Source organism: Sesamum indicum, linkage group LG1 (genome assembly GCF_026168435.1).
Source record: "Sesamum indicum cultivar Baizhima isolate 11 linkage group LG1, ASM2616843v1, whole genome shotgun sequence".
Taxonomy (NCBI): Eukaryota; Viridiplantae; Streptophyta; class Magnoliopsida; order Lamiales; family Pedaliaceae; genus Sesamum; species Sesamum indicum.
The window spans coordinates 18,015,282-18,042,198 of NC_142657.1; the positions used below are offsets into that span (position 1 = coordinate 18,015,282).

At 33.8% G+C, this 26,917-nt stretch overlaps 4 protein-coding genes and 1 non-coding gene across 6 annotated transcripts; 2 read left to right on the forward strand and 3 right to left on the reverse strand.

Annotated features, from left to right (window-relative positions):
- The first annotated feature begins 2,738 nt into the window (after positions 1-2,738).
- Positions 2,739-6,418, forward strand: LOC105166265 (adenylate kinase 4). The gene is made up of 6 exons (XM_011085571.3): positions 2,739-2,973; positions 3,932-4,077; positions 4,160-4,279; positions 4,390-4,557; positions 4,788-4,877; positions 6,137-6,418. Exons 1-6 carry the CDS (start codon positions 2,865-2,867, stop codon positions 6,233-6,235), a joined length of 732 nt encoding a protein of 243 aa, XP_011083873.1. The 5' UTR covers positions 2,739-2,864; the 3' UTR covers positions 6,236-6,418.
- Positions 6,419-8,416: 1,998 nt separating this feature from the next.
- LOC148789503 (U5 spliceosomal RNA) lies at positions 8,417-8,535 on the reverse strand. Its single transcript, XR_016062676.1, has one exon. It is a non-coding gene; the product is annotated as a U5 spliceosomal RNA (small nuclear RNA).
- Positions 8,536-8,834: 299 nt separating this feature from the next.
- LOC105166273 (Zn-dependent exopeptidases superfamily protein) lies at positions 8,835-14,444 on the reverse strand. Its single transcript, XM_011085582.3, has 11 exons — positions 14,289-14,444; positions 13,736-13,871; positions 13,498-13,576; positions 13,200-13,402; positions 13,056-13,125; positions 12,424-12,540; positions 12,097-12,252; positions 10,681-10,854; positions 9,797-9,871; positions 9,582-9,722; positions 8,835-9,298 (listed from the first exon to the last, which is right to left on the reverse strand). Exons 1-11 carry the CDS (start codon positions 14,356-14,358, stop codon positions 9,077-9,079), a joined length of 1,443 nt encoding a protein of 480 aa, XP_011083884.1. The 5' UTR covers positions 14,359-14,444; the 3' UTR covers positions 8,835-9,076.
- A 1,244-nt stretch (positions 14,445-15,688) lies between these two features.
- On the forward strand, positions 15,689-18,392 carry LOC105166283 (mitochondrial pyruvate carrier 1). Of its 2 annotated transcripts, none has more exons than XM_011085592.3 (5): positions 15,689-15,829; positions 16,956-17,067; positions 17,152-17,206; positions 17,285-17,420; positions 17,987-18,392. In XM_011085592.3, exons 2-5 carry the CDS (start codon positions 16,975-16,977, stop codon positions 18,024-18,026), a joined length of 324 nt encoding a protein of 107 aa, XP_011083894.1. In that variant the 5' UTR covers positions 15,689-15,829; positions 16,956-16,974; the 3' UTR covers positions 18,027-18,392. The 2 variants fall into 2 exon arrangements, with proteins under 2 accessions (XP_011083894.1, XP_011083901.1); XM_011085599.3 differs by lacking the exon at positions 15,689-15,829 and adding an exon at positions 15,890-16,035.
- A 591-nt stretch (positions 18,393-18,983) lies between these two features.
- Positions 18,984-25,438, reverse strand: LOC105166306 (Transducin/WD40 repeat-like superfamily protein). The gene is made up of 12 exons (XM_088885392.1): positions 25,273-25,438; positions 25,033-25,151; positions 22,946-22,975; positions 22,698-22,837; positions 22,133-22,312; positions 21,978-22,041; positions 21,754-21,861; positions 20,880-21,033; positions 20,531-20,620; positions 20,125-20,180; positions 19,705-19,762; positions 18,984-19,485 (listed from the first exon to the last, which is right to left on the reverse strand). Exons 1-12 carry the CDS (start codon positions 25,352-25,354, stop codon positions 19,322-19,324), a joined length of 1,245 nt encoding a protein of 414 aa, XP_088741518.1. The 5' UTR covers positions 25,355-25,438; the 3' UTR covers positions 18,984-19,321.
- Positions 25,439-26,917: the final 1,479 nt, after the last annotated feature.

Genomic DNA, 26,917 nt, shown 5'->3' on the forward strand with positions numbered 1-26,917 from the left:
TCTCAGAGACATTTCCTCTTTGCTTATCATGCACTCGTCCCTGCCATGCTGCTGGAGGCATCCTCAGTTTGGTTGGCGCCATGGTGGTCTAGACACTTGTGTTCATAGATCTTCTAACCAAGATGGCTGAAAAAAAAAACCTTGGAATCGAAGTATTAAAGACAGAATAACAGGATGATATCCAAAGGGCCTCTCTGAATATCTGGATAGTTGTCCATGTTTTGTTCAAATGTAAGTGAATTGATCCATGGAGGAGCGTGAAAGTACATCTATCAGTTGATGTTAATTTCACGAGGTTCAACCCTTTCATAATGCCCTGATAAGCTGTTTTAAGTCTGCACCCACCCAAGCATGAAAAGAGATTAAATTGACCAATTGGTTGTATGCAAACCGAAAACTAAAAGAATTATTAAGTAGTGATCATAGGACAAACAGTGCATAATAGGCCGAGAACGTCGTCAACGTTCCTTGATTAACATTTCCATATGTATCTTCCTCCTTTTTCAACTACTCTAGCCTGAGCAGAATGGTCTGTTTTTTCAAGTCGCCTCCATTACTTCTCAATCTTCACCCTTGATCATAATAGAGATTACCAACAAATTTGACAAACATGGTATGAAAACTGTGATTGAACCTAATTTCGACATGCAAAATATGTCATTTCTATTTTTCATGACACACTCAACAGAAACTAGTATTTTGTGGCATACACATAATTGTACAATACTATTCAAAACAAATATATTTAAAGTATTTTTCATTTAATATATAGATAAGTTAATATCAAATTTATAATAAAATAGTGTAAAAAAAAGATGCATTAAAAAAATAAAAAAACAAAGTAAATATCAAAAGATAATGGGAGACTTGGAAGTTATAAGATGAATAAATAAATTAAATTAAGAAAAACAGACCAAAAAATGGGGAGCACCTCCTTAATACAAACCAAACATACTTTATTTCAAACATAAAGTAGGCAAAAAAAAAAATATATATCGTCTTCATTTTTTATAGGCAATTTAAAATAATTTTATAAATAAAATTGAGTATTATTTTTCTTACAAAAAAATAACCCCCCCCCCCCCACCCCCAAATATTTGAATTAAATTTGAAATAATTTTGTTTTTTGGAAGTTAAGGATTTAAGTCTAAGCTAAAGTTTGGTGGTCAACAAGACAATATAAATAAAGGGTAAAATTGGAAGTTCAGTGCTTTTGCCAACAACCTCTCAAGATGAAAGGCCGCACGAAGTAGATGGTAAATTGGTAGGTGAGCATTTATTTATTTTTCGTCTATTTTCTTTTCTTCTAATTAAATGAAATTTATGTTCGATTTAATTTTTTGGGTAAATGTAGGGATTAAATATCGGATATGTCACAATGTCATATTAATATTATTGTAATTTGATTGATTTATCACATAAAATGTTATTAAATTTTGTATCCTCTATCCCAAAATTAAAATTTCATTAAAACATTTATTAGTTAGTTAACTTAATTATTTTGTCATGGAAAATATAATAATTTAGTTACTTTACATGTTACTTAATAAATATTGCAGCGACAAAAATTATAAAGAAATTTCATAATTTGTTCTATAACAAATGGAATGAAAGTTTTAGGCAAATGGAGCATCTTTTGATAATTTTATCAATACTATTTATTAAGAGAAAAACTCATATTGATATTCAGGATATCAATTTTTCAAGATTTGATTGAGTTGTTTACTATATAACGATCAGGTTAAAAGTACACAAAGCTCAAGCAATGTAATACCACTTTCAATCCAATTGAAATCGGCTTTTGAGACCGAGTTATCATCAAGCCCATCTACAATATTGAAAAGCTCAATCAATTCCCATAATACTTCAAGATCACTTTTTCACCTCAAATGATATCTCAATATGAAGTGATGTTAGCAAGGGATAATCATAGTCGTTGGAAGTTCGGGGTAAGGCTATGTTATCTCCCCTCCTGATAACAAATTTCCTTCTAAATATGCTATTTTTCTGCTGATGTGGCAGTTTTGATTTGAACTTGTATTGGACATAGATGTCATGTCTTATAATTGTACCAATATAATCCTTTGAAATTAGACATCACTTTAAAATGCGAGAATATAAAAGTTATGCTCAACCAACTAATAAATTGTCTCATCCGACTTACATAAATAGGAGGCTAAACAAGCAAATGAGGTAACTTTCACTACAACAGCTTCAACTTATTTTGAATTACACTTTAATCAATCCACTTACTAACCTATCCGTTCTCACTTAGTCTACTAATTCTTATGTATTTTTACTGTAAATTTCTATTTTACACATTAGTTTCTTAAAAAATTTAAAAAATCCTCGATGCCCATTTTCATATTTTATGATGTTGTTGGACTCCAATAAATACTTCTTGTAATAATTATGTGTGTAATAAAATACTTTTACACATAAATTAACCGTAATTATGTAAAAAATAAGTTTATAAAATAAATTTTATTAATCTATAAACATTTAAAGTTAATTCATTTTATGGATTTTTATCCGTATTCATTTTATTATTATTATTATTATTATTTTTTGGTTGATAACTGGATAAATGTAATAATAATTTAAAAAAAATATGCATAGGTATGGCATGTATTTTCTTTATTATTGCTTTAAATAAACATGAGGGGCAAAAATGGGTTTTAGGTACAAGCTTAAGCGTGAGCCTGCGCCTGCTTGAATCTGAAGCATTGGAAGGTCCGAAGTCCCAACTCCCAAAAACCTAAGGAAAGAATTTATAACACGCAGAGTCACTTTACTTTCCTTCTCCCCTCACTCCCATTTTCTTACCACCGCACCACCGCGCTACAGAGACATAGAGAGAGAGAATGGCGACGGCGGCGAATCTGGAGGATGTACCCTCGGTGGATCTCATGACGGAGCTTCTCCGCCGTATGAAGTGCTCGACCAAGCCTGATAAACGCCTCATCCTCGTTGGTAATGTTTGACTCCTTTTCTTTTGCTCATTTTCCTGGTCTTTTATTTTTGGTCATTATAGGGGTTTACGGATTTTGAATTCTGCTTGGAATTTGTGGTGATTTGATGGATTTGAGCGAATGCTGGGCGTGGTAAGGTTCCCGATTTTTGATTGGTGAAACGGAAATGGGTTTTGAGAGGAAATTGCAATCGTTTTGGATAGGCGTCTCTCTCTCTCTCTCTTTCTCTTTTCCTATTGCAAAATCGAGAGGTTCAAATTTTCAGATTTGGTCTTTTGTGAGTGCATTGTTACAGATGAGAATGTTTTGCCTTCTCAATTCTTTTAATTCGTAAAATGTTTCGTGTTTCTGTTGGGCAGTTGGAATTGAGATTTGTAGTGCATTTTTTAAAATGCGTTCCGTACTGTATTTAGATAACGTGGAATATTCGACTCGTTTTTAACAATGTTTATGTTCTCTTGACTGATTGTTTATCACCAGAGTGGTTTGTGGGTAGCTGATGTAGGCATGCTAGACTGTGTTTGTGGGACAAATAAATGAAAACATAATGGTGATTATGGAAATTATATCTTAAGATTCGTTTTCAGTTTTCAGGAGTTCTAAGGAGTGGCAGATGGCACTTGATGAGGGAATTGCAAAATGCTCATGTTCTAGGATGAAACAATTTGATATGTACAAGGAGGTTTCTTATATTGTGGAGTCCAAGTTTTGTGCGTTGAATTTAGCTAGTATTAGAACATTTTAATATGCTGATGCATCTGCAGTTTGGTTTTAGAATCCATTGCTTGAGAAGGCATAAATGAGGACCATGACTGTTCCTCCCTCAAACTAGTTACTTTAGGTCTCCCCTAGATCATGCGATGGACGACTCCTTGCAATCTGTTTTTCCATGGCATAATGATCTAAACATTCAATTGTTTCATTTATCTGATGCTTGTGATGTTTGTTATAAACTGCAGGTCCACCAGGATCAGGGAAAGGTACTCAGTCACCAATAATAAAGGATGAATTTTGTTTATGCCATCTGGCTACAGGTGATATGTTACGAGCTGCTGTTGCTGCCAAGACTCCTCTTGGGGTTAAGGCCAAAGAAGCCATGGAAAAGGTATATCTGATGCTCTGCTACTGCAACCTGATATGACATTACTGCTTCTAACCAAAATTTCTTCTTTCTCATGATTTCTCAGGGAGAACTTGTTTCTGATGATTTGGTTGTCGGGATAATAGATGATGCATTGAACAGGCCTTCCTGTCAGAAAGGTTTTATTCTTGATGGCTTTCCAAGGACAGTTGTCCAAGCACAAAAGGTTGTCACAATTCATTTACGACTTCACCAGTTGGGTTTCTTTATAACAATTATGATCTGCTGAGTTTGTATAATAGGTAAGATCTGAAGTGTCTTTGTTTCCTTATTCAGCTTGATGAGATGCTTGACAAACGTGGAGTTAAGGTTGACAAGGTTCTGAACTTTGCAATTGATGATACTATCTTGGAGGAGAGAATTACTGGTCGTTGGATTCACCCTTCAAGTGGTCGTACCTACCACACAAAATTTGCACCTCCTAAAGTTCCTGGTGTTGATGATGTAATGATGCTATTTTCTTCTGTCATTGCAAATTAGACTGCTAACTTTATCCAATATGTACTACTCGCTATAGATTTGTTCTTTGCTCAACCTTTTGGTGTATTGAGTATTCCAATGCTAATGAAGTATGGTTATCGGCTCTTTGAAGTTTGAACTCAACTTGCCTTGACTACTTCATATATTGAACTTTTTTCCGCATCTATAGCTGATTTAATCTCCTTATCATGAAGGTAACTGGAGAGCCGTTGATTCAACGTAAGGATGATACAGCAGCTGTTCTCAAGTCCAGGCTTGAAGCTTTCCACAAGCAGACTGAACCCGTATGCTTTTCTTCTCAGTTATTTGATGCGATCAAATGATCTGTTCTTCATGTGAATTATCTTACATCTGCTTCTTGACCCTATTTGCTTTGGTTTATGGTATATATATAATATGACTGCTAAGTGGTAGAAGATTATGTCTTATTTCTTTACCAATGTTCCATAGGAGCATAATTTCAAGTTCTTCTATGTTTTGCATTTGTAGATGTGCCATGCTATATCAGCTTTTATTCCCTTGTCCTGTATCCTTATTTTGTGCTCCAATATCTCCATCACATTTTTCCCCCCTTTTTTGGGCCTTGAATAAACACAGTGGTCATGTGAATGCAGTTCTATCTTCCTCTGTCTATCTCTCCTGATGAAAAATGCCATTTTATGCCTTGTAGAATGACTAATGAGAAGGAATTGTAGCTTATACTGCATTTCCGATCCACCATAATGCATGCTAGAAGCCTCGTAAATTTGCTTGCATTCAATACATTTGTAGCAAACCTGTGAATTGTAATGGTACCTCACATAACATATTGCAAAGACCCTTGGGCAAAAAGATATGGATATTTTGGCTTACATAGATCCCTTTGCCGTTTGGTATGGCTGCATCTACCCATAAGAAAGGGACACTGTTACCTGCAATTTAGGATTTGGTATCAAGAAAGTCAGACTAGGGACACCCTGTTCCTTCAATTTTGAGGAATGGTAATGTGTGCCATCAATTTTTCTGGTCAGCACAACATGACCACCACCAATCTCTCTTGCCCCTTTCTTTTCATACTAATTTGACCAAAAGCCAAATAATCCTATTGTACTTGGGGTTTGCATCAAGAACCGAATTCTATGGTGGTATCTATTATGTCCCAATTTGGGCAACTCTTGTTTGGATTGCATGGTGAACTGTTATGTTACAGACTGCAAAAGGTGCTGCTATTTTGCACCAAGGATTTTATGGATTTCCATGCAAGGAATAAGTTACAGCTTCCATTCTACTTGGCGGCAGTTGCTTACACTTCAATGATTGGGGATCCATCCTGCCATTTTCATGGGTGCATTGAGTGTTGGCGATGGAATTTATTTTCCTAATTTGTCTGTTGCTCTATCATACTTGTGGACCCTTTATGACGTTGATTCACTAGAAATGGTCTCGGACTGTATGTTTGCCAAATACCTATTTTCTTTGTTTTCCCGTTTCATTTATTTTGTGAACTGATGCCTTTGGTACTCTAGTAGCTCCTCCCCACTAAAATTCCTATAATCCTTTACAGGTTATTGACTACTATAAGAAGAAGGGCATTGTTGCAAACCTTCCTGCAGAAAAACCTCCTCAAGAGGTAACATCAGAGGTTAAGAAGGTGCTCTCCTGATTGAAGGACAGCCAGTTTTTGGTCCACTGATCAGTAAACATACTGAACCTCCAACTTTTGGTCATTGTATTGCGATACATTGTTTTAATACACATGAGATGCTCTAGGACGATTTGTTATGCGGAATCGAATCACCAATAATTGTGTTCAACTCTTTTTGAGGAAGCTAAAATTTTTCTTTCTTGTTTGTGTTCTTGAAACTCTTCACTGCAAAGATTGGAAGGAAATGAGGGGTCCGCTCATCATCTTCATTTCACATAATCAAAATTCGAAATGGTTCCATGATTCATATGCTCAAAATCTGTAATTTGTTTCTTTTTCTTATCATGTCTCAAATTTAGAATATGTTTGCAGTACATTGTTCAAATTTGCTCTGAATGTTTTTATTTCTTTCCAATCCTCCACTTAGAAATCTGGTAGTTGGGAGAGTGCGATGAAATATGAAAAATAATCAGCATAGAATGTCGAGTGTGACACTGATGAGGATGGCTTCTTCAGCTGCTTGTGTTTTGATGCTGCTATTTACATGATTGGGGCATTGCATTCTAGTGAAGAAAATATTAAGGAATTCTCTTTTAGACATATTGATTCCGAACTTTTAGTTCTTTTATTTTCATAATATTTCTTAAAGAACCCAGCATGAGAGTTGATTGCCAAACTTGGCAACTTTTCTTATTCATACCACGAGAGGTTTGTTTAGTGAGATTTTTGCGTATGGAAATATCAACTTTATAAATTATAAAGGGCATAGAAAAATGTTCTACCAAAATTCTCTAGAATGAAGAAAATTCTCAAGGCGTAAGCTTGTAACCAACAATTAAAAGATTTAGGCCGTGTTTGTAATAGTTTTTATGTTTTGTAGGAATAAGTTGTGGATTAAGTTGTAAGTTTGCGGGTAAGGAAACAGTTTCTCAATATCAGGATATTGCACCAAAACATGAATTGTAATATTTTGATGGTAGTCTTATTCTCTGTTTTAGAGAATCCAGCAGTAAATATTTACTAGGCATTGTTGCCCTTTATAACATGTATTTACTCTCACATTTTCTCGCATGTATATATACACATGTATTTGTGTAATAATGATATTTTGTCAACTTATCAAAATATGATTTTTATTCGTTGGTTGTAACATACCAAATATTTTGAAAAAAAATTGATTCATTTTCCAGTTTAATTATCTTATGCTATTTAACCACTTGAGATAGAATAAAATTTTTAGAAATTAAATTCCTTGTGATTATTATATTTTGTGTCAGATTTGGTTCCTGTTAAACGAATGGGCCCTTGAATCACAGAAAACAGCTTCCATGCATAAATAATTCTTAAGTTATTGTTTGGTGTTATCCTTTAATAATCATAACAAATTACCTATTATTATAACCATTATGTCAAAATTGATGGGTCAAATGCCATTAAGTTAGACATATCGAAAAGGGATACCATCGTCTTTAAAGCTTAATTCTTTGATAATCGTACTTAATTATTAAATAACATGAGTTATTATAAACGGAAATTTATTTATATACTAAAACTCTGATACTAATTGATTAAAAATTTATCATTATTCAACTTATGACTTTATTTTGCTAAAAGAATTATTAATTCCCTGTATTTTCTGTAAATACAAGCTTCGAACGCTAGCTCCAGTATATGAAGTCAAATCATATTTTTACAAAATTAGGGCTATGAGATTATACATATATAAAGTATTATGATAAATTACATTGACATCCATGAAATTAAATTTAATTACGCAAATACTGTCTATCTTTTGTAAAATTATATAATTTAACTCAAATGGTGTATTTGTAAATTTGTCCATGAGAAGATATTGTAATAAATTACAAAAGGGGGAAGGTATTGTGATAAATTACAAAAGGAGTTTACTTATAGTTTTGCAAAAGATGACACAAATTTATGCAAATAGGCTAATCTTATGAGATGTTTCTGCAATTTATTTATGATATATAACACCGTAATATGATTAGATTAAAAAGTTTACGAACAAATTCAAACACAAAATAAGAACAATACCTAAATAAATTAAAGTCAATATTTATAATAATATTAATAAGTTCCAAAATTAATGCCTATTGGTGCTAACTCAATTTTTACTGACATCCACATAATGTGTGAGATGGAAAATTATGTTTAATCTCAACTAGAATTGGTTTGGGGTTCGCCCCAGAGGGCGACGCCCCTCCAAAAAGTGGCGTATGCCGCTTAATTGCGGCGAGCACACGGTATTCTTTAGTAAAAGGCGAAAGAATAGTTCGCTCTGTGCTCACCGCGCGGCTGCGTGCCTGATTCAAATAATATTCCTCCCTTTTTATATCTGCTCGCTTCCTCTTTCGCATCGTCGTAATCGATGTGGGTTGTCCAACTACCCCGATGATCAATAGCCATTTGTGTTGCTTTTCTACTACATGTTTTTCCCTTTTTACTCGTGAATCCTCACATTGGTGGTAAATGTACGCTAAGTTGGTAGTAAGAACTAAGGCACAGCAGGAAACCCTTCTCCATACAAGTTCTCATACGAAGTTTTGGAACAGAACTTTGATAGGAGTGTGAAGCAATCTCATACTAAACGAAACGATTTTCAACTCTTGTGGGGTCTCTTTTCTAGTTTTTTGAATAATAAGGTAAAGGTCGTCACATCGTCCTGCTTGATTACAACTTCTCGAAAACGATATAAATGGTTAACAAATTGGTAAATAAAGTAGAAGTCGTTGTAAATAAGATGGAGTAACCACCTAAGTTCAGAAACAACTGCAGTTCATGAAATTAAGAAACTCAAATATGTCGCAAGGAGCACCAACCATCACCAATCCTATTGAACTATATGTCGACGGCCAGTTTTGCATCAAGATGTGAGAACTCTTGGAAGAAGGCCTTGAAGTGTTGGTAAGAATGCTTCACGTCGTCAACTGCACACATTTCCCGTATGCTATGCATTGACAGTTGTGGGGCTCCGACATCAACCGTGCGTATGCCTACACCACTTGCTAGGATTGGACCGATGGTTGAACCACACAGCATGTCATTGCGAATCACAAAGTCCTGATTCACATGTTGGATAAAAGAATCATAAATGCATCAAGACTGGAAACGACCACCAAAATTCTAGTCCATACTGGCCTTGTTCGAAATGAGAATCCAATCAAAGTATATGATTTACACTTCCCATGTTTATTGGCTATCATTCATAATCAAAGAACATTGGCCAATTTACAAGGCAAGTACAGCCACACGTGTGCAGAGATTGGTTAGAATCATTCGAACTAGGTTTCAGAGAAGAATTTTCATGTGATAAACCGTATAAAGATAAGTACTGTATACAAACCTGTACGGGAAGTTTGTGCTTGGCTGCTATCTCCCTGAACAAGAAGGAAGTTACAGCATTGGTAGCATATCTCTGGTTTGCATTATGTTTGATGACGAGCCCACTGTGCATCTTCGGCTGATGGTTTTCTTCATGTTTGTCCTGATAAACAAAACATGTCAACTGAATGCAGATAAGAACTTTGTACATCTTCAAACAGAGCGAAGAATTCGTACCATATAGTTGGGATGCAAAGCATGAGCCATGTCAGCTGATACTAGGAAACTTCTCTGGATCGCTATTGGCAGCAACTTTATAAGAACCACAATTAGTAAAAAGAATCATTAAACAAATATTCCAAATTTTCCTGCAATACAAAAATAAGCAAGAAATTGCAAATGCAGAATATCTGTACCCTCGGCTCCCTGTTTTATTTGGGAGGCTCTGGTACGGGTTATAAATCCAATGACCGTCAAACTAAAAACTTTGGATCGATCCAGAAAAAATACTATAAACTTCGGATGCATGGACATTGGCAAGATATCAAGGTCTTTAACCTGCTCCTATATCTGTAAGTCGTTCTCCGAGCAATTTGGCAACAGAGGCACTTTAAAAAGAATTTTCAAACAGTGATGTCTTGCAACAATTACTTTTTTTTTTTTTTTTTATATCAGGGAATCCAAAGACTAATACTTCTAAAGAGAATCTCGTAATAGCATAAGTGTAAGGCCAACTTAAGTGACTGCTGATCATAACACTTGAATACTTATGACTTCTGCGCACTGCATTTATAAACTACAGCAAATTGAAGATAAAATTTAGAATTCATGCAGAATTGTCATTCTTCTTTCCCTTGATAACTCAAACTTGGATGTATCAGAATGGTCATTTTAGATATCCTTTTACAAGGATAATATCATCCATTTCATGATCCTTTTCCAGAATTTGCTTTTCAGTACTGTGATTTCGGCTCTTTACTAGAGACAAGATATTTCACATCGAGGAAAAGTCCCATCCTTCATACTAGATTTAAATGCTACTAGAATATTGAAAAATTAAACTCCAGTACAAAGCAGCTACATCAAAGCTAGAAATAAGCAGGATATGTACATATGGTTACCTTAGTATCTGAGCTGAAGGAATTGGTAATTCGTGATAAAGCATCCAACATGACAGGAGATCCAGCTCCTTGTGCTGAATCAGATCCAACCTCCTCATGATCGAATAAGGCAACCATTCTTACGCCGGTCTCTTCCTGGAGACTGCTGTCAGCAGAAGTCGAATCTATCAGTGCCTGAAAAAGAAGTCCACGAAATAAAGAATGTAAATTAACGTGTACTTGGTGAAAGTGGCTATTTTTCAAAATGGACATGAAAGCATAGACCAACACTTATGATGTAATAACTAATGGCAAGACATTGAGTCAACAGTCAATAATAGATATAAAAATTTTCCTGCATCTCAACATGCATGTTTTTACAGGTTTTCAAGTAACCTGGACATAAAAAATTTCATTAATGCTCATGCTAGTTTGCTATGAATTTTATCCATCTTTTATTTCATCAACTGCACTTCACTGAAAAATTGTTTCATTTGACACAGAGAGACGGATGTCCATATATATGCCTCTTAAGTAGAAGGGCAAACAAAAGAAAAGGTCAAATCTTTTAAGTCCTTGCACAAATATTAGGAATTGGTTTCCGTAATAGACTAAAAGCATTTGTAAAATTTTATCTGATATTTAATTCATCTTGCACGAAAATCCAAGAAATTTCAACATGACTACCTCCAAGATAAACATGAATATCAGTAGACAGTCAGTATTTTTTATATTTAAGACGGGAAAAATATTTTTTTAGTCCGTTAAGTATGCCCAATTTTAGTTTTAGTCCTATAAGTATGCCCATTTATTATTAACTCCAGTAACTTGCAAAATTGATTAGTTTTAGTCCTCCGGTCGATTGGATTTATAATTTGCGCCGGAAAAGTGACATGGCATGACACCTAGATGCGTTTTTGTTGATTTATAATCCTATGTGGCTAAAATTATGATGTGGAAGACAAGTTGGCCATCTTTTGTGCAAGTTTGGAGAAGAAAAGTCACCTTTCTTTCCTCCAAAAGATGGCCAACTTGTCTTCCACATCATAATTTTAGCCACATAGGATTATAAATCAACAAAAACGCATCTAGGTGTCATGCCATGTCACTTTTCCGGCGCAAATTATAAATCCAATCGACCGGAGGACTAAAACTAATCAATTTTGCAAGTTACTGGAGTTAATAAAAAATGGGCATACTTATAGGACTAAAACTAAAATTGGGCATACTTAACGGACTAAAAAAATATTTTTCCCTATTTAAGACAATCGGTTTTCCAAACTTATTCCAGTCAGGTCTCTAATTGAACTACATATGTTGTTTGCGATGTGCTTGACAGCAAAACCTTCATTTATTAGTTCCTTGCAAAAGAACACAATAATTTCTCAAACTGACAGAATACTATTATTTTATATAAAAGTTGAACAAGACTCGCACCTTTAGAGAACAAAATGACATGCAAAGATTGTCCAGTCTTCCAGAGAAAACAAATTCCTTCAAGGCACCAGCAATAACACTTTTTTGAGTATCACATGCTTGCAACTCAAAATCACATATGTCATCTGGTTTGCACCCAGCCTGAGCAGCAATCAGCTGAAACAATAATATTATAATTAGAGCATCATCAAGATTTCTATCATGTAAAGACAAATTTTCGAGCTGCAGAATGAACAATAAATTTGCTCAAAACAGGAAAGTTATACATGAGGAGCCAAAACAGGAATTGGAGAAGAAGAAGAGAAGCTGCTCAAAAAATCTTCTTACCTGCAAAAGAAGGGAATGGTGCTTTTGCCTCGAACTTGTCTTTTCATCAAGCTTCTTGTCATCACTTGACGCAGTTTCAGCAGAACCATTCTTAGAAGCTGGTTTATTCAGCTCAGCCTGCATCATGGATATAAAAGTTGTATAAGAAAAGAATAAGTTGGAGGGAGAAGAATAAAGTTATTTCTTTCAAAATCTATAGTATACATATTCAGATACAATGAAACATGGTTAAGCAGTAATTGTAATTGTATTTATTAAGAAATAATCAATAAACGGGGCAGATGACAAAGCCAATTGATCCACTACTGTCATTTTGGTCACATTTTATGTAACATACTACCTTTAGAAAGAGCATTCAACTAGTCTAAGTAAAGGTTGTGCAACCAAATAAACATCCAAAAACTTTATGCTGTACTCCAAGCGTTAATGATATACGATTAACATTGCCCCACTATCCTGTTAATGGAAAACAAGAAAACATCCACATGATAGCATGTGCCACGTATGGAAGTCGTACAGAGATGAGTTAAAACCTAGCTATATGGGTAATTTCAACAAGATAACATCCAGAATGCAAGTATCTTCATCCATGAAAAAACAAAAATATATAACCAATCCATTTTGATAATTACCTTAACCGATGTAGCCAACACTGGAGCAAGGTGAGTCTGTTTGTTAACCTTGAATCCATCATTTACATCCCTATCCAACATATAGCATAAAATGTTAATAACTGAATATATAGGATAGTAATATAAGATTTCTAATAAAGGCACCTATCCAAATGGATTGCTAGAGTTGGGATACGCATAATGGGTTCCTCAATTCTGACAAGACGGTGAGAGTAGGACTCAGAACCATCTTTATGCTCTCTAATTATTACTCTTCCAGCAATAGCCAAGTCCCGATCGAACCATGTATGCCACAGGCCACCTCCATATGTTTGCACACCAACTTCCAAATACCCACCTTTTGATACCTGAAATGAACATGATTAAGCTTTTCCTATCATATTCTTGTCTCTCCAACTGAGTACAAGTCGTCAAATGCAAACTATACAGTATAAGTAATTACCTTAGTAACCGGCTTCAATTTTAAGCAGGGGCTGTCAGTATGAGCACCAACTATGTAAATCCCATTTCCAGCAACATATCTGTGTCAAACAAGCAATTCACATAAGACACTAAATCAATACTGAAAACTCCCAGTAAATACATAACATAGATAATCAAAATACTAATTGTGTGACAAACGCATATTTGAGATATACGATAAAGAAAAAGAACAAACTTGGAACTGCAAATTTACATACTTTTTACCAATACCAAAAGCAACAATAGTAGAGTGATTTCTGGTGAAGAAATATTTCTTGCCAGCCTCTAGTTTCCAGTCCTCCCTCTCTGAGACTTGCTCATAACCTGCACTTCTCAGTCTCTTCTTCGCCTCATCTAATAAAGAGAATCAATGCCAAAAATTGTACTTCAATTACTAACAACAGAACAGACAAACCAATGAACAATCGGAACTCTATACAATGAAGTATCAGGAAAGGAAAAAGGGAGGGAAAAAAAAAAGGAAACTTGGTGTGCATATCACATTCATAATCATATCCTTCATCCATACAACAACTTCTACTTGCTAAAAACTGTCACTGATGCAAACACATCAACAATCAAAACACAAAAAAAAATTGATCCACGATAGAGGAAAAAAAATCCTAAAATTTTGTTTTCTTGAACGGAAAAATTTTTCCATAAGAAATCCTGCAATAAAATTGCAAACTATGATTATTGGATAAATCTGAGATATTTTTAAAATTAATTTAGGCCACTGAACTATGAGAAAACAAGTGAATAAATGATTACCCACTGCATGAAAAGCTGTTGGCGAAGCATTCAAGAACTCAACGAGATCGACGGCAACTTGGTTTTCCATTAATCCGAAGTTTCACAGAGAGAAAATTGCCTTGTTCTCAACTTCTTCTGTATGCGTTTTCCAAAGCAAACAGCAGATACCATTAACATATACTTATATACCTTTACTGCTTCGCTAAATTCATAAATTATTTTTAATTTTTATTTGTTTTGCATTTAAATTTAATTAAACTCGTTACAATTTTTTGGCTCGTTATACAATTAATTAATTTTAAGTCGTATTATGGGAAAATTATATTTTTAAAATAAATAAAATGATTTATATTTAAAATATAAAAAAGCAAATAAATGACAAATAAAAATTTTACTAACTATATCTATTGGGTAAAATTTTTGAATAAAGATAATGAATGATACACTTATTTAAATTTAAATAAAATGGGAAAAATTATTCTTTCGAATATTATTTGATAACACAATAAAATTTAAATTGCTTTATTAACCGATTTATCTAATAAAAATATATAGTGAAACTTTGGATAAAAATATAGTATCATACACTTACTAGTTTTTTTCTTCTTTTATTTTCTGAAACGTGTATATATATATATATATATATATAAATTTAAATTAAAAGATCACTACGCGGTAGAATAAAATTCAAAGCGGCGTTGAAAATATATGTACCCGACAAAAAAAAAATTAATATTTCGTAAAATTTTGATAAAACAAAATATTATAAATAATTTGAATTTTATAAACATAAAAATGTCTAATTGATAAATAATTCAAAATTTAATATGATAATAAAAAAAAAATGTTAATAGATTTGAACAAATCTGGACTATATTACCTACTAGTTTATTTAAAAACACCTATCCATCTATTAAATAAAGATGATTTATTATACACTTTTCTGAATTTAAGTAAAATAATCATATTATTCAAATAAAAGTTTGATGAATGGTTGGATAAATATAAGTACTTATAGACTTATCTAATATTAAGTAATTATTTAGGTTTCAAACGAATTGATGATACAAATCAACTTTAAATAAAACATAAACTAAAATCAGTCACAATTAATGATAATTATATATTAAAAAATAAAAATAATTTTCTAAATAATAGTAATAGTCCCCTAAAAAATCTGTATATTAATTTGATAGACCAAATTTTATGTCTACATCTTCTAACTTAAATTTTAGGAATATTAATACACATTTTATCAATTACCATAGACCCCTCTCCTTAATTAAAAAAATATAATTTATTTTATAAATATACATTTAAACAAAAACATTTAAATATTTTTATAAATTTTAAAAATCCCTACGGCATGACATTATTCCGTCACTCCCAGCGACTTTTATTTATGTAGACTTTAGAGCTGTTTATGATTGGTCGGATTCTTTTTGGGCTAATTACAATTTCGCCCCACCACCAAACAACTACTTTAGGTAGCTACTAGCTATAAAACAACATATCTCTGGTTTCACACACAACACACACTGAGAAGATCTCCGCTAAAGGTACGACATTTTTTTGTTGAATAAATAAACATAGAGATACACACACACATGCGTGTTTGTGTTAGTATTTGTGTTCTCCTTAATTTATGGTTGGGATTGTTGTGAGGATCTTTTTATCATGAGTTGATGCTTTTATTTTTCTTTGTTCAAATCTTGAGAGTTTGAACGTTGCATTCAGGGGAACAGACAGTGTATGTGGGTCTGAGGTATTGGTTTGGATGTGATTGTTTTTCATGGGTTTGTGCAAGAAATGAATTAAAGGGTCCTTTTTTTTTTTTTTATAATAATCTGGTTTCTGATTTTGTTGTTTTTCTTGGTATGGAAATGAATTCGAGTTGAAAGAGGCGAGATATTGAAAGGATTGAAAATTTTCGCTTTTCTTCAATTGGTTTATACTATGATTGGTTCTGGATTAGTTTACTTATATGCAACTGTTTGAATGAATTGTTCTTCTGAGTTTCCTGACTTCTTGGATTTTGGTTCCTTTTGATTTGTTCATTGGTGCCATATAACTGATTGTTCTTGAATCCATGATTGAGAATTTGGATTTTCTGTAATCTTCTAAGCTCGAAGATTCCTGGGTTTTGAATGGGAACTGATTATGACGTTGATTGGTTTTTTATTCATAGCACAATTTTTGTATTCAGATGTTAATGGTGTTTCTTTGATTATGTCTCCTTCCGTGATTAGTTGACCTCATGTACAGTTTCTTTTTTCCTTTTCCATGTCAATTCTGATGCAATTATCTTGTTATCTGACAGACTTTATTGAAGTTCCAGTCATGTTAATTTTGTCGTATCTGTTCTTCATGTTATCTGTTACATTGGGGGAGGGGGTATTGTAATTATATACTTTCATTATGTACTGTTGGTTTATATGTTTTGCCTTTGGGTTGCCTTTAAGTATCAAAGAAGCCGTAGTGCATTTGTTGACAGGTTATTTCTTAAGCTACAGGAGTTTCCTGATAGCATTTCGTTTGATTAATATATAATCTGTCATATTTTTAATTTATGGCTTCATTGTTGTCTTTATTTCCTTTGGTTTAGTATCAAGCTGTTCTTTTAGCTTTCATGTTTTGATTTAATTTCTCTCGGTAGATGTCTGAGGGTTTCTTGTAATGATGCAGGTTTTTTACTGACGAATCCATGGCTTCCTTCAAAGCATTTCTGAACAGTCCTGTTGGTCCCAAGACAACTCATTTTTGGGGTCCTGTAGCTAACTGGGGATTTGTCATAGCAGTATGCCTCTTGACCTGAGCTAATAGTTTGTGTTTGGTGGTGAAATTTTGTCCAAAACTAAAACATTATTAACTGATTCAACAGGGAGTGGTCGACATGAAGAAACCTCCAGAAATGATATCTGGCAACATGACTGCAGGTTTAACAACAAATTTAAGAGTTGATTATTTTTCTTTAAAACTCTGCTTCTCCCTGAAGATGCTTTTTAATAGTGCAGCAATGTGCGTATATTCTGCGTTATTCATGAGGTTTGCATGGATGGTTCAGCCTCGGAACTATCTGCTACTCGCATGCCATGCCTCAAATGAGTCTGTCCAACTCTATCAATTCTCCCGCTGGGCCAAGGGCCAAGGGTGAGTTCTGCAAACTATGATTTAAGACTTCTCCTTAATCTGTGCACTGCTTAATCTCTCTCTGTACTTACAAACGAAGTTGTTGGTACTTCAGTTTTGGGAGGGAGTAGTCCATGTTGCACTAGTTCTTCAATGTATATTTTCTGTTTTGTTTCTTCTGAATTGGTGTTCTTAACCAATAAGAGACCAGATGACTAGAGGGAAAAGGAGGATGAAATAAATCCCAGTTCCTATTTTCTCTCGCCTCTTGTTTCTAAACAGGTTTGTGACAGACTTTCTTCATATAACTGAGAAACCTGTGGTACACAATCAGACAAACTTTCATGACAATGTAGAGTAACACCTTGGTTACAGTTGTGCTCTCACTGATATGTTGATGCAATCAGCAGCTAGGAAAAGGGCAGCAGATTTATTATCCAGCGGGAATGTTTTAGCAGTTTTTGAGTGGGCTAGATTATATGCGATTTGAGTTGTTCTTTTCTCTAACTCGTTAAAAATTTGATGATTCTTTCCTTAAGATCAATCATCTCTGGAGCTGTGCAGCTAATTTGTTTGTATTTTTCTAGGTACTTGGGAGAGAAGAAACCTGAGGCCTCACCTCAGTGAACTGATGCCGCTTTCCTGTTTTTTCTTACTTGAAAACAAGGTCCTTGTGCCGACTGAACCCACCAACCAGAAAACGAAACCAACACCCCAGCGCCCCTGCTAGCAAAAACTTTAGTTGTCGGTTCATGTGATTAATCTTAATTTCAGGTTGTCAAGACTTTTGTACTTGATGTAACATCAAAGTCCAAATACAACTTATTTCGTGTAGATCATCGGTTTTACGGTGCTCTGATTGTGCCAGCCAGTTATTGGAACATAATAAGACACTGTGATTTAAGAAGACTTGGCCACCAAAAGCCATGTGTGTTAAAACATTGTTGAAGTTGCTCTGTAAAGGGTTTATCATGAATTTTCTGCTTTTGAATCCATCAATTTGCCACCTGTCTACTTCATTATGATAGAAAGTAGAAACAATTCCACTACATGAAGCTAATTCACCTTTATGAAATTACTGATGCATCAAGAATAGGAATTCATTGTGTTAGCATCTATTGCCAGAAATTGTATTCAAATGTATTTTGATTGTTAATCAAACAAATTTTAACAACCTAAATCAAATACGATCAAATTTAAATAGTTAAATCATTTTATACATTTGTTGGCGGTTTTATAGTTTTGATTGAATCCAAAGCAAAATTCAAATCTTGTCAGTGTCGTCATGTTTACAAAATCAAACGAGTTTCCATCATTCGATTGTAAATTCAGCATCAAGCAGTTAAATTTGTTTTTCAGCCTTGGTCATTGCAAACAAACAAGTGAGCGGCTTCACCGCTATTCATCATCCGTAGTAACAAGTGATAAGTATATCAAACGCACTTCATGAAGTAAGCATCCACGGATGGCAAAAAATCAATGAATATAAAATCATATAGTAAAGAAAAGACAATCCAAAACCCGTTACACAGAACTATTGCTTGATGAATGAGTTTCTGCTATGTCCAGAAAAGTGATGCAATCTTTTCTAACAATGAAGTCATGTACTGATAAATACTGAGGTATATCGTACAACATTGAAAGTTTGAGCTCTCCCAATCTCTGTATTACAATGTAGAAAATCCAAACCATGTATTTTCCCGTATGAAAAAGCGTAAGTTACAAACAAGCTCCTATGTGCAGCCGTTTGTTTGATATTGCCCAATAACCAGCACCTGATCTCACAGCATCATGTAGATATGCTCTGAGTTCATGTATAAGAAAGATGGTGAAGTTGCCCGCAGATGCAATGTAGCAATCTTACAGCTAAACCACTTACAATTGTGTCAGTAAGATATTTAATCAACCAGATAAAAGATGTGTTAATAATCGTTGCCTTCTGATCTCTTTCTACTTTTCTTAGATTTCACCTTCTTACTTCCACTATGTTCTTTAGACGACTTTTTCCTTTTGGTACATATTGCTACCTGTTCAGGTGATTCTACCTCATTTACACTTTGCGGATCAGGAACAGAACCAGCAACTTCTGCAAAAGCAGCATGCCAAAAAAGACATTAGCTCAACTGACTTTGCAACGATTTCTTATGAGTGCGACAGAACTAATTAAGTCTGTTGGAGGTTTAGGTGATATAAGGAGACACCTATAATTCACTCAGTGAAAATTCTGCATGCACACATACACACACACACACACACATACAGAGTAAAATCATCAGTAAAAATTAAAAAGGAGCAGAAGATAAACCTTTATTACGGAAATGGGAATCGAAGACAACACTGGTTAGATGTTGCTTTAAGAAAACCTGCAGTCAATTGAACGAATCATTAGTTGACAAAGATTGATGAATACTGAAGTTCAACAAGCACATCAAAGTGAAAAGCAGCTGCTTGTAATGCTCTAAACCAATTATGAGATGGTGCACGTCTCCCAAAGTCTGAAAATATTGCTCCATTTTCAAGCAGTGATTCACTTGGGGTCCTTCAGAAGATAAGGCCCCTTCCGAAGAAAAAGTACATGAAAAATTACATTGAGACCCTTTAAAAAGTTTTCCTAGGATAGTGTGTTTGATTGTACAAGTAGCAGAACAAATTTTCTAATGTGCAATGCAAATATTCTTGCCGGTTGTGGTTACCAACAAGCATGTGAGTTAGTCTTATAGCATACCGCTGATAGCAACTGTCGTGACTTTATGTCCCAAATGCGCAAGTAACTATCAAGCCCTGGTAGAAAAGCCAAGTCATTACACGGCAATTACTCAAGAATATGCAGTACAAACATTATGCAACAGATTGGATAGGGATCCATAAGAAGCATGAAATAACTAAAGGGCTTAGGAGCCGAATTTTGATTTTAAACAAATGTGATCAGGGGGAAAAAAGAACATATGAATAAAATATACTTGGCACTATAACAATATGATCTTATGCCTAGAGAAGTACTTAAGTACTTCAAGTAATATTTGTCATTAACCAGCACGTGTTTTGTGGTATAAAACAGAAAAACAACTGGACATGTCCTAGAACTTGAACAACTAAAAATGAAGCAAATCAGTTAATGATAATATACTGACCACATGAGGCAATTACAGGAAGCACTGGGTGCCTCGCTATGGATCTTATGCTTCCAGAACATTTTCCAATAAAGCATCCCAAAAGTTTCCCTACAATACAGCATCAGGGAATAGTTCTTTAACCAACTTATAGACTATTATTTAAGATAAATGCAAGATTAAAACTTAGACTGACAGATGATATAGAAACTGCTCAGAAGCTATAAAAATGAAGTTGCAATATCTTTGTGCTGAGAAGTTGCTATATCTTCAATATGAACTGTTGGAATGGAGCTTTGGAAGGATAAATACAAGAAAAAGTGCAAATGGATTTCATTAATTTCGCCACCAGAAGCTAATTAAAGTATACCTGTCCGAATGTCAATGGAAGCAAGGTCACCTGAACCATTTCCTATATATACTGTCCGTCCATCAACATCTTCAGCGACAGCCTTAATTGCGGTCTCTCTAAAATCAACAGACATGACAGGCCTTCTCTGAGCAGAAATATCATACAGACGGACCTGCAAAATTTATAAGGTGGGAGTAAGTTTATTGACATAATCTAGGGCATGCTTCAAGAGAGAAAACCTTGGGTTTGAGAAATTATAAAGTCAAAGTATTATCAAATTTGACACTAACATGGCTCTTGTTCAGTAAAAAATACAACAACCCATATATGAAGAATATGAACATCAGCCAATAAAGATCAACTAAAATCAGATAGTCATGCTTCAACTGGGAAAGCTTAAGTTCAAAAAAATCCTAATGTTGAAATATTATCAAATATTGACTTAAAAATGGCTTTTACTCGTTCAGTAAAGAATACAATAGAACATACAATAAAAATATACATCATTCAGTAAAGAATACAATAGTACATATACAAATAAAATACACATCACCCGGTCACAAAAGATCGCCTACAGTTCAGATATTCTTTTAAGTACACTAGTTCAATCTATGAACTAGTATATTATAAGGTAGTCAGCAACCATCAGGGTGCAGGGATTTTTTTCTCTCTCTAATTTAGGTACAGGATTATAATATAATTATTTTCATGAGTGCCTACAGAAGGTCACACTCTAGATACTTTAATATATTCAGCTCACAACTGGACAAGCAGGAGTCCATGCAGTAAACTTAAAATGATTATTTTCATCGCCACAATGATCATTATAAAACTACTCTTCTAGTACAAAATATTCATAGAAAAATTAAAACAAAAATTTGCAGAGTGTTACCTGATGAGAATCAGTTCCAGCAACAAGTTTGCGGTGATCATCCTTGCTCAAAAAAGTTGCAGATGTAAAGCAGGTTGGGGTAAATATGCCAAGACTGTTTTGAGGGGGCTATACAGGGCATTCAGCAAATAAAATGTTTAAGCAAGTAGTCGAAGCAGTAATATAATCACAAATACAAAACAGAGTATGGAGACGCTAAAGTACTTTGATGGTAAAACACTTACAGATTTTGCAGTCCAGATCTTAACACATTCATGAAGATCCCATACATTAACTTCAACACTTTTCCTGAGTGTTAAAACAAACGATGTCACCGTCTTGATCATTGATAAAGCATGATTAATTCTAATTTCCAGAGTTAAAAATTTAGAGAACTCACCCTCCATACAAAGCATAATTCTCATTTTCATCCACCTTTGAACACAAAATATTACCCGACGCACACACATTCCACTTTTTTGGAGAACGATCATGGATTGCATCTTCCGGCGATCTGCCTAACTCAATTGATTCCATGCTTGCATGCCCTTTAGTTGAGCAGGTCAGTAATGTACATGACCTAAATCAATTTTTGAAAAATACATGCAGCAGAATTATTAACTGTTTACAGCATGACGTAGCATCCAAGAATAGCAGCAGAGATGTAGAGAAAGGTTTTCAATATAAACGTGTGGTCTCTAAAGCAAACTCAAAAACTTAAATTAAGAAGTATAAACCAACAAAATGTTTCCCAAACAATTCCCTTTCAACATTTAATTACTTCTTTATTTCAATAATTAAGTTATAAGCTTTCCTGATCAAAGGAAGCCCCTGAAACTATTATCAGATATTATTTCTATGCATATTCATGAACAGCTCAGAAAGTGGTTAAAAGTTCGGAGTAATGCGGTTTCAGAATATAAGAGACAATTGGGCTACAGAGATTTGAAGAATTGCCGTGATACCTGGATGATGACTCTGATTGGTGTTTCTTGAACAAATGCAATCTGGTGATGGCATCATCCTCACAACTCGCTTCTTCAGCTTGACATAAACTCGGAATATGAGCACGAAGATCCCCATTGATAGCACTAATCACCTCAATCTGTCAAACAGATTATAATAACTAACATGGTGCGAGGGCTTGAAACTCAATAAGCAACACAGAAGGCCACATGAGTGCTGGTTTCTCAAAAGCAGAAGAAAAACTTACTGAACCACATTTCCGTGCGATACCAAGCAGCTATAGCATTTGCACATTTCCATGCAATACAAGCAACAAACATGTTAAACGACAGACTTAAGAAACAATATTTATGAAGGAGATATGGCGAAAAAAATATAAGGCATATGAACTGAAGAATAAAACAAAAAGAAGTCATATCTTTGATATCTGTAGTAGTGTACTTAATTATTTCTCTGTTTTGACATAATGCCCTGATAATGATAATCTCCTGTTATGCAGTTAATGCAGTTTTCACTAAATTAAGCAGCAAAAGGTACATCAAAGAAGCCACAACATGAGACCACGCAGGGGATCCACACAACAGATAGGTAGCATTCTAGAAGAGGTTCATGCAAAATTGAGAAAGAAAAACAATTAACCCTGATTTCTCTTTGAACCTACTTGAAGTTCTCAAGATAAGTCGTTAACTTGGAGGTGCCCGTTATGTCTTTGATATTCCATTGTACTTTTTCCATCAATAGCTTCAACACCAGAAATTTCTAAGAACAATAGTTAAACCCACTTGATAATTTCATTCTTCATATAATTAAGCATTCTGATCTCTTGACTCTCCAGTACACCCCAGAACTCTAAATTCTACTATTTAAATGTCCCAATTTACTCGAATCTGCACCAGAAAAGCACGCCCCTTCATCAGTTGTAAGCCTACAACTATTATACTCTTCCATAACTTTTCTCTACCATGAAAATTGTTTAAGCTTCAAATGTTAGACAAGTTGCTTTAGTCAATTTTTTTGGCTAAGTTAATGCATGGAAACACTCCTTAACTGCAGAGCTCTTCTACCTCCAAAGAAATCAAACTAGCAGTGAGCATAACATAAGGCGTAGGGCATGACTTGAACACCAAATTGTTTTCGCCCTAAAGAAATAAAATCAGTGACAAGCATAAAATAAAACATGGGCGCACTCTCGCGAAGCAAGATTGAAGAGTAGACATGGCATAAGCCATGGACCTGTGGCCACAGCTTATCTTAGCATCACAATTTTTACACGTTACCCACTGTTTCATTCGGGATAACTTCCTGCAACCATAGATGGTAAATACATTTGACATTTTTTATGGAAAGATGTCATCTTAGCATCATTTGTTTTTGGTAAAAAAAAATACATCATTTGCTGTCGGTCGATATCCTAATTTTCTAGGCTTTTCACACTCAATCTAACATGTAAGCTGGGAATGCATACGTATATGTTAGATATAACTTCATTACCAACATTGTTGGATGGTGATGGTTTCCTGATTTTTCTCCTATCATGTCTGCTATTTCTTCATTTTGTATCAGAGCATTATTCTCTCTGCCGTAATTTGTTTATAATGTTGGTTATCTTTGAGAATCTGAAAGATATATCGACAAATTCGAAAACTGAATCCTGGTTTGGGTTTGTTGAAATGCTTTATTGTGTATATCGTGAAATATGTTGTTAATATAGTTGTTTTATGTGTTTGATTCAATTGATTTGATTCAGGAAAGTTAATCCCTTGTGATCTTCACTTTCATGAGTTAAATATTAACCACAACATCTAATCACTTTCATGCATAGAAGATTGTTAGACCACATTTAGTAAGTCAGATAAATTTAAAGAACTAGCATTACAACTTAACAGGATGTATGTTGATCTCATCTAAATAACAGGACGCAGCAAGCACATCATAATCCAATTATGGGTTTTGAATGTATTCTCTTCAAACCAAACATTCATACGATAAACTACATTGAACTCAATTTATAAGCTGTATTTAAGGTCTCAATCATCATATTTGTCCCTTCATACTGTAAACAAGCCTACAGCAATTGCAATTAGCTTCCAACCCCTGTAAGCACCAAAAAATTGTTTTAAGTACTAGACTGACATGCTGCAGCATTTATTTACCTCTCCCAAGAATCATGCATGTAAACTCACTCTAAAATTGAACACTACCATCGCCACAGTTCTAAGTTTAACTTCAAACTCGAGATAAAACACTTCCTAACAACAAAACACCACAAATCGGTTAACCCTGCTACTAAAACCGTTAAAACCCCACGTCAAGAAAGCAGCAAAATAAGCATACCGGGTCTGACTCTCGGTCGAGCATGGAAGCGGCAAGCACGCATTTCGAGGAATCCGGGTCGCCCCACCTCTCGACCATCTTCGCAGCACCTCCGTTCTGCCCATCACTCGCCTCAATAACTGTTCCCAAGAAACAAACCAAACCAGAACCCGAAAAGAGCTACGAATTAAAATATTTTCAACTCGAGTATTACTCGAACATGTGCTCGCAGAAACAACTACTCTTTACTCTCCCTTTTACCTTTAACAAGGCCGAGAACGTCGAAGGTTAGCGCTCTGAGCGGAGGGCAGCCAGGGCTCTCCACCGTCGTCGTCCGTGGCATATTTCCCCTCCAATCGAAATTCGTATAACTCTCCGGGTATGAAGACAGAAGAGCCAGAAAACAGAGTAGCGGCGGCCGATTATGAGCTGATAGAGCGCGCTTTCGCTGCGATGGGCTTATTTCGGGGTACGAAAGCCCATTGGGCTCTTTGTTTTCATTTCTTTTTAAGTTATAAATTTAAAAAAATAAAAGTGATTTTGATTATTTTTATTTTATTTCAAAGTATATCTGAATATGAGGTAAAATAATTTATATATGGACTATAACTATCTTGGCTGACAATTAAGTCTTTTAAAAAAAATATTTAATATTAATTTAATTTATCGATTTTTTTAGTTCTAAGTTATTAATTAATAAATTAGGGCCACCTGATGTACTTAAGGCAGCCGAACAAAGTAGTTGCTCAAATTTAAACACATTAAATGTAAAGGGAAGAAATGGACTTTTCTTATAGCTCACTCTACTCAACTATCAATTTATTTTTTCTATATTTTTATTTCCTCTATCATTCTCTTTATTTTTTGTTCTTAAATATAATATAATAAAAAATAAAAAGAGTAATCTCGCATAGGGGTGTAAAAGTAAAAAAAAAATTTGGCTCGAGCTCGAGCTCTTGTTTTTTAATTTTTTAAATTTTATCATTAAAATATAATTATTTTATAATTTTTATTTATTATGTTGGATTGACAAACCCAAATTATTTTTAACAAAAATATATTATTAATTTACTTAAACTATTGGATAATTTAAAAAATTAATAATTAATATAAAATAAAATATACTATGAATTTTACTAAGTTGTTGATTAAGCTTGTTTTTGTATAGAAACTAGATATATAGATAATTCTAATAAATTGCATAAATTTTTTAGCAAATATTATATTAATTTTATTATAATGATCTCAAAACATATAATAAAGCAATTAAAGCTCATATATTATTAATGATTTGTACTGATTTATAAGATTGATGATTATTAAATTTTTATTGAAGAACCAATGACTAAAAGAACATATAAATTCTCAATATGATTTTTACATAATTTATGAATTCATTCTTGAAATGTATTATAATCAACTAATTTAGATTTATCATGAATCTAAAATACTATATCTATATTATTTTTTAAATGTGCAGTGTTAGAGTAATCACGTTTAATCATTAAAATGTACGCTAATTAAAATACCTTCAAGTATATTTATACGTAAACAAAATGACCATATTTTTTAAATTTTTCTATAAAAAATATTCTAATTAAGCGCGTTTGAAATTAAATACTTTTTTTTTTAAAGAATATAAGTCTTATCTATTCATATTTTATTTATTTTCTCTTTTATATATTTATAAAAGTTTAAATTATACACATGAATTAAGTGTGCTTTAATAACTAGTTATTAGTCGAGTGAGAGAACCCTATAGTAAACACTAATGATTGATAAAATATATTTGAACAAAAATACTCAGCAATCGATTTAGTTTTCACTGTCTCTTAAAGTTTATTACGTTTTTTCATACACATTTAAGGTTAAATAATATAATTATCATTTTTTAATTCTTTCTGTT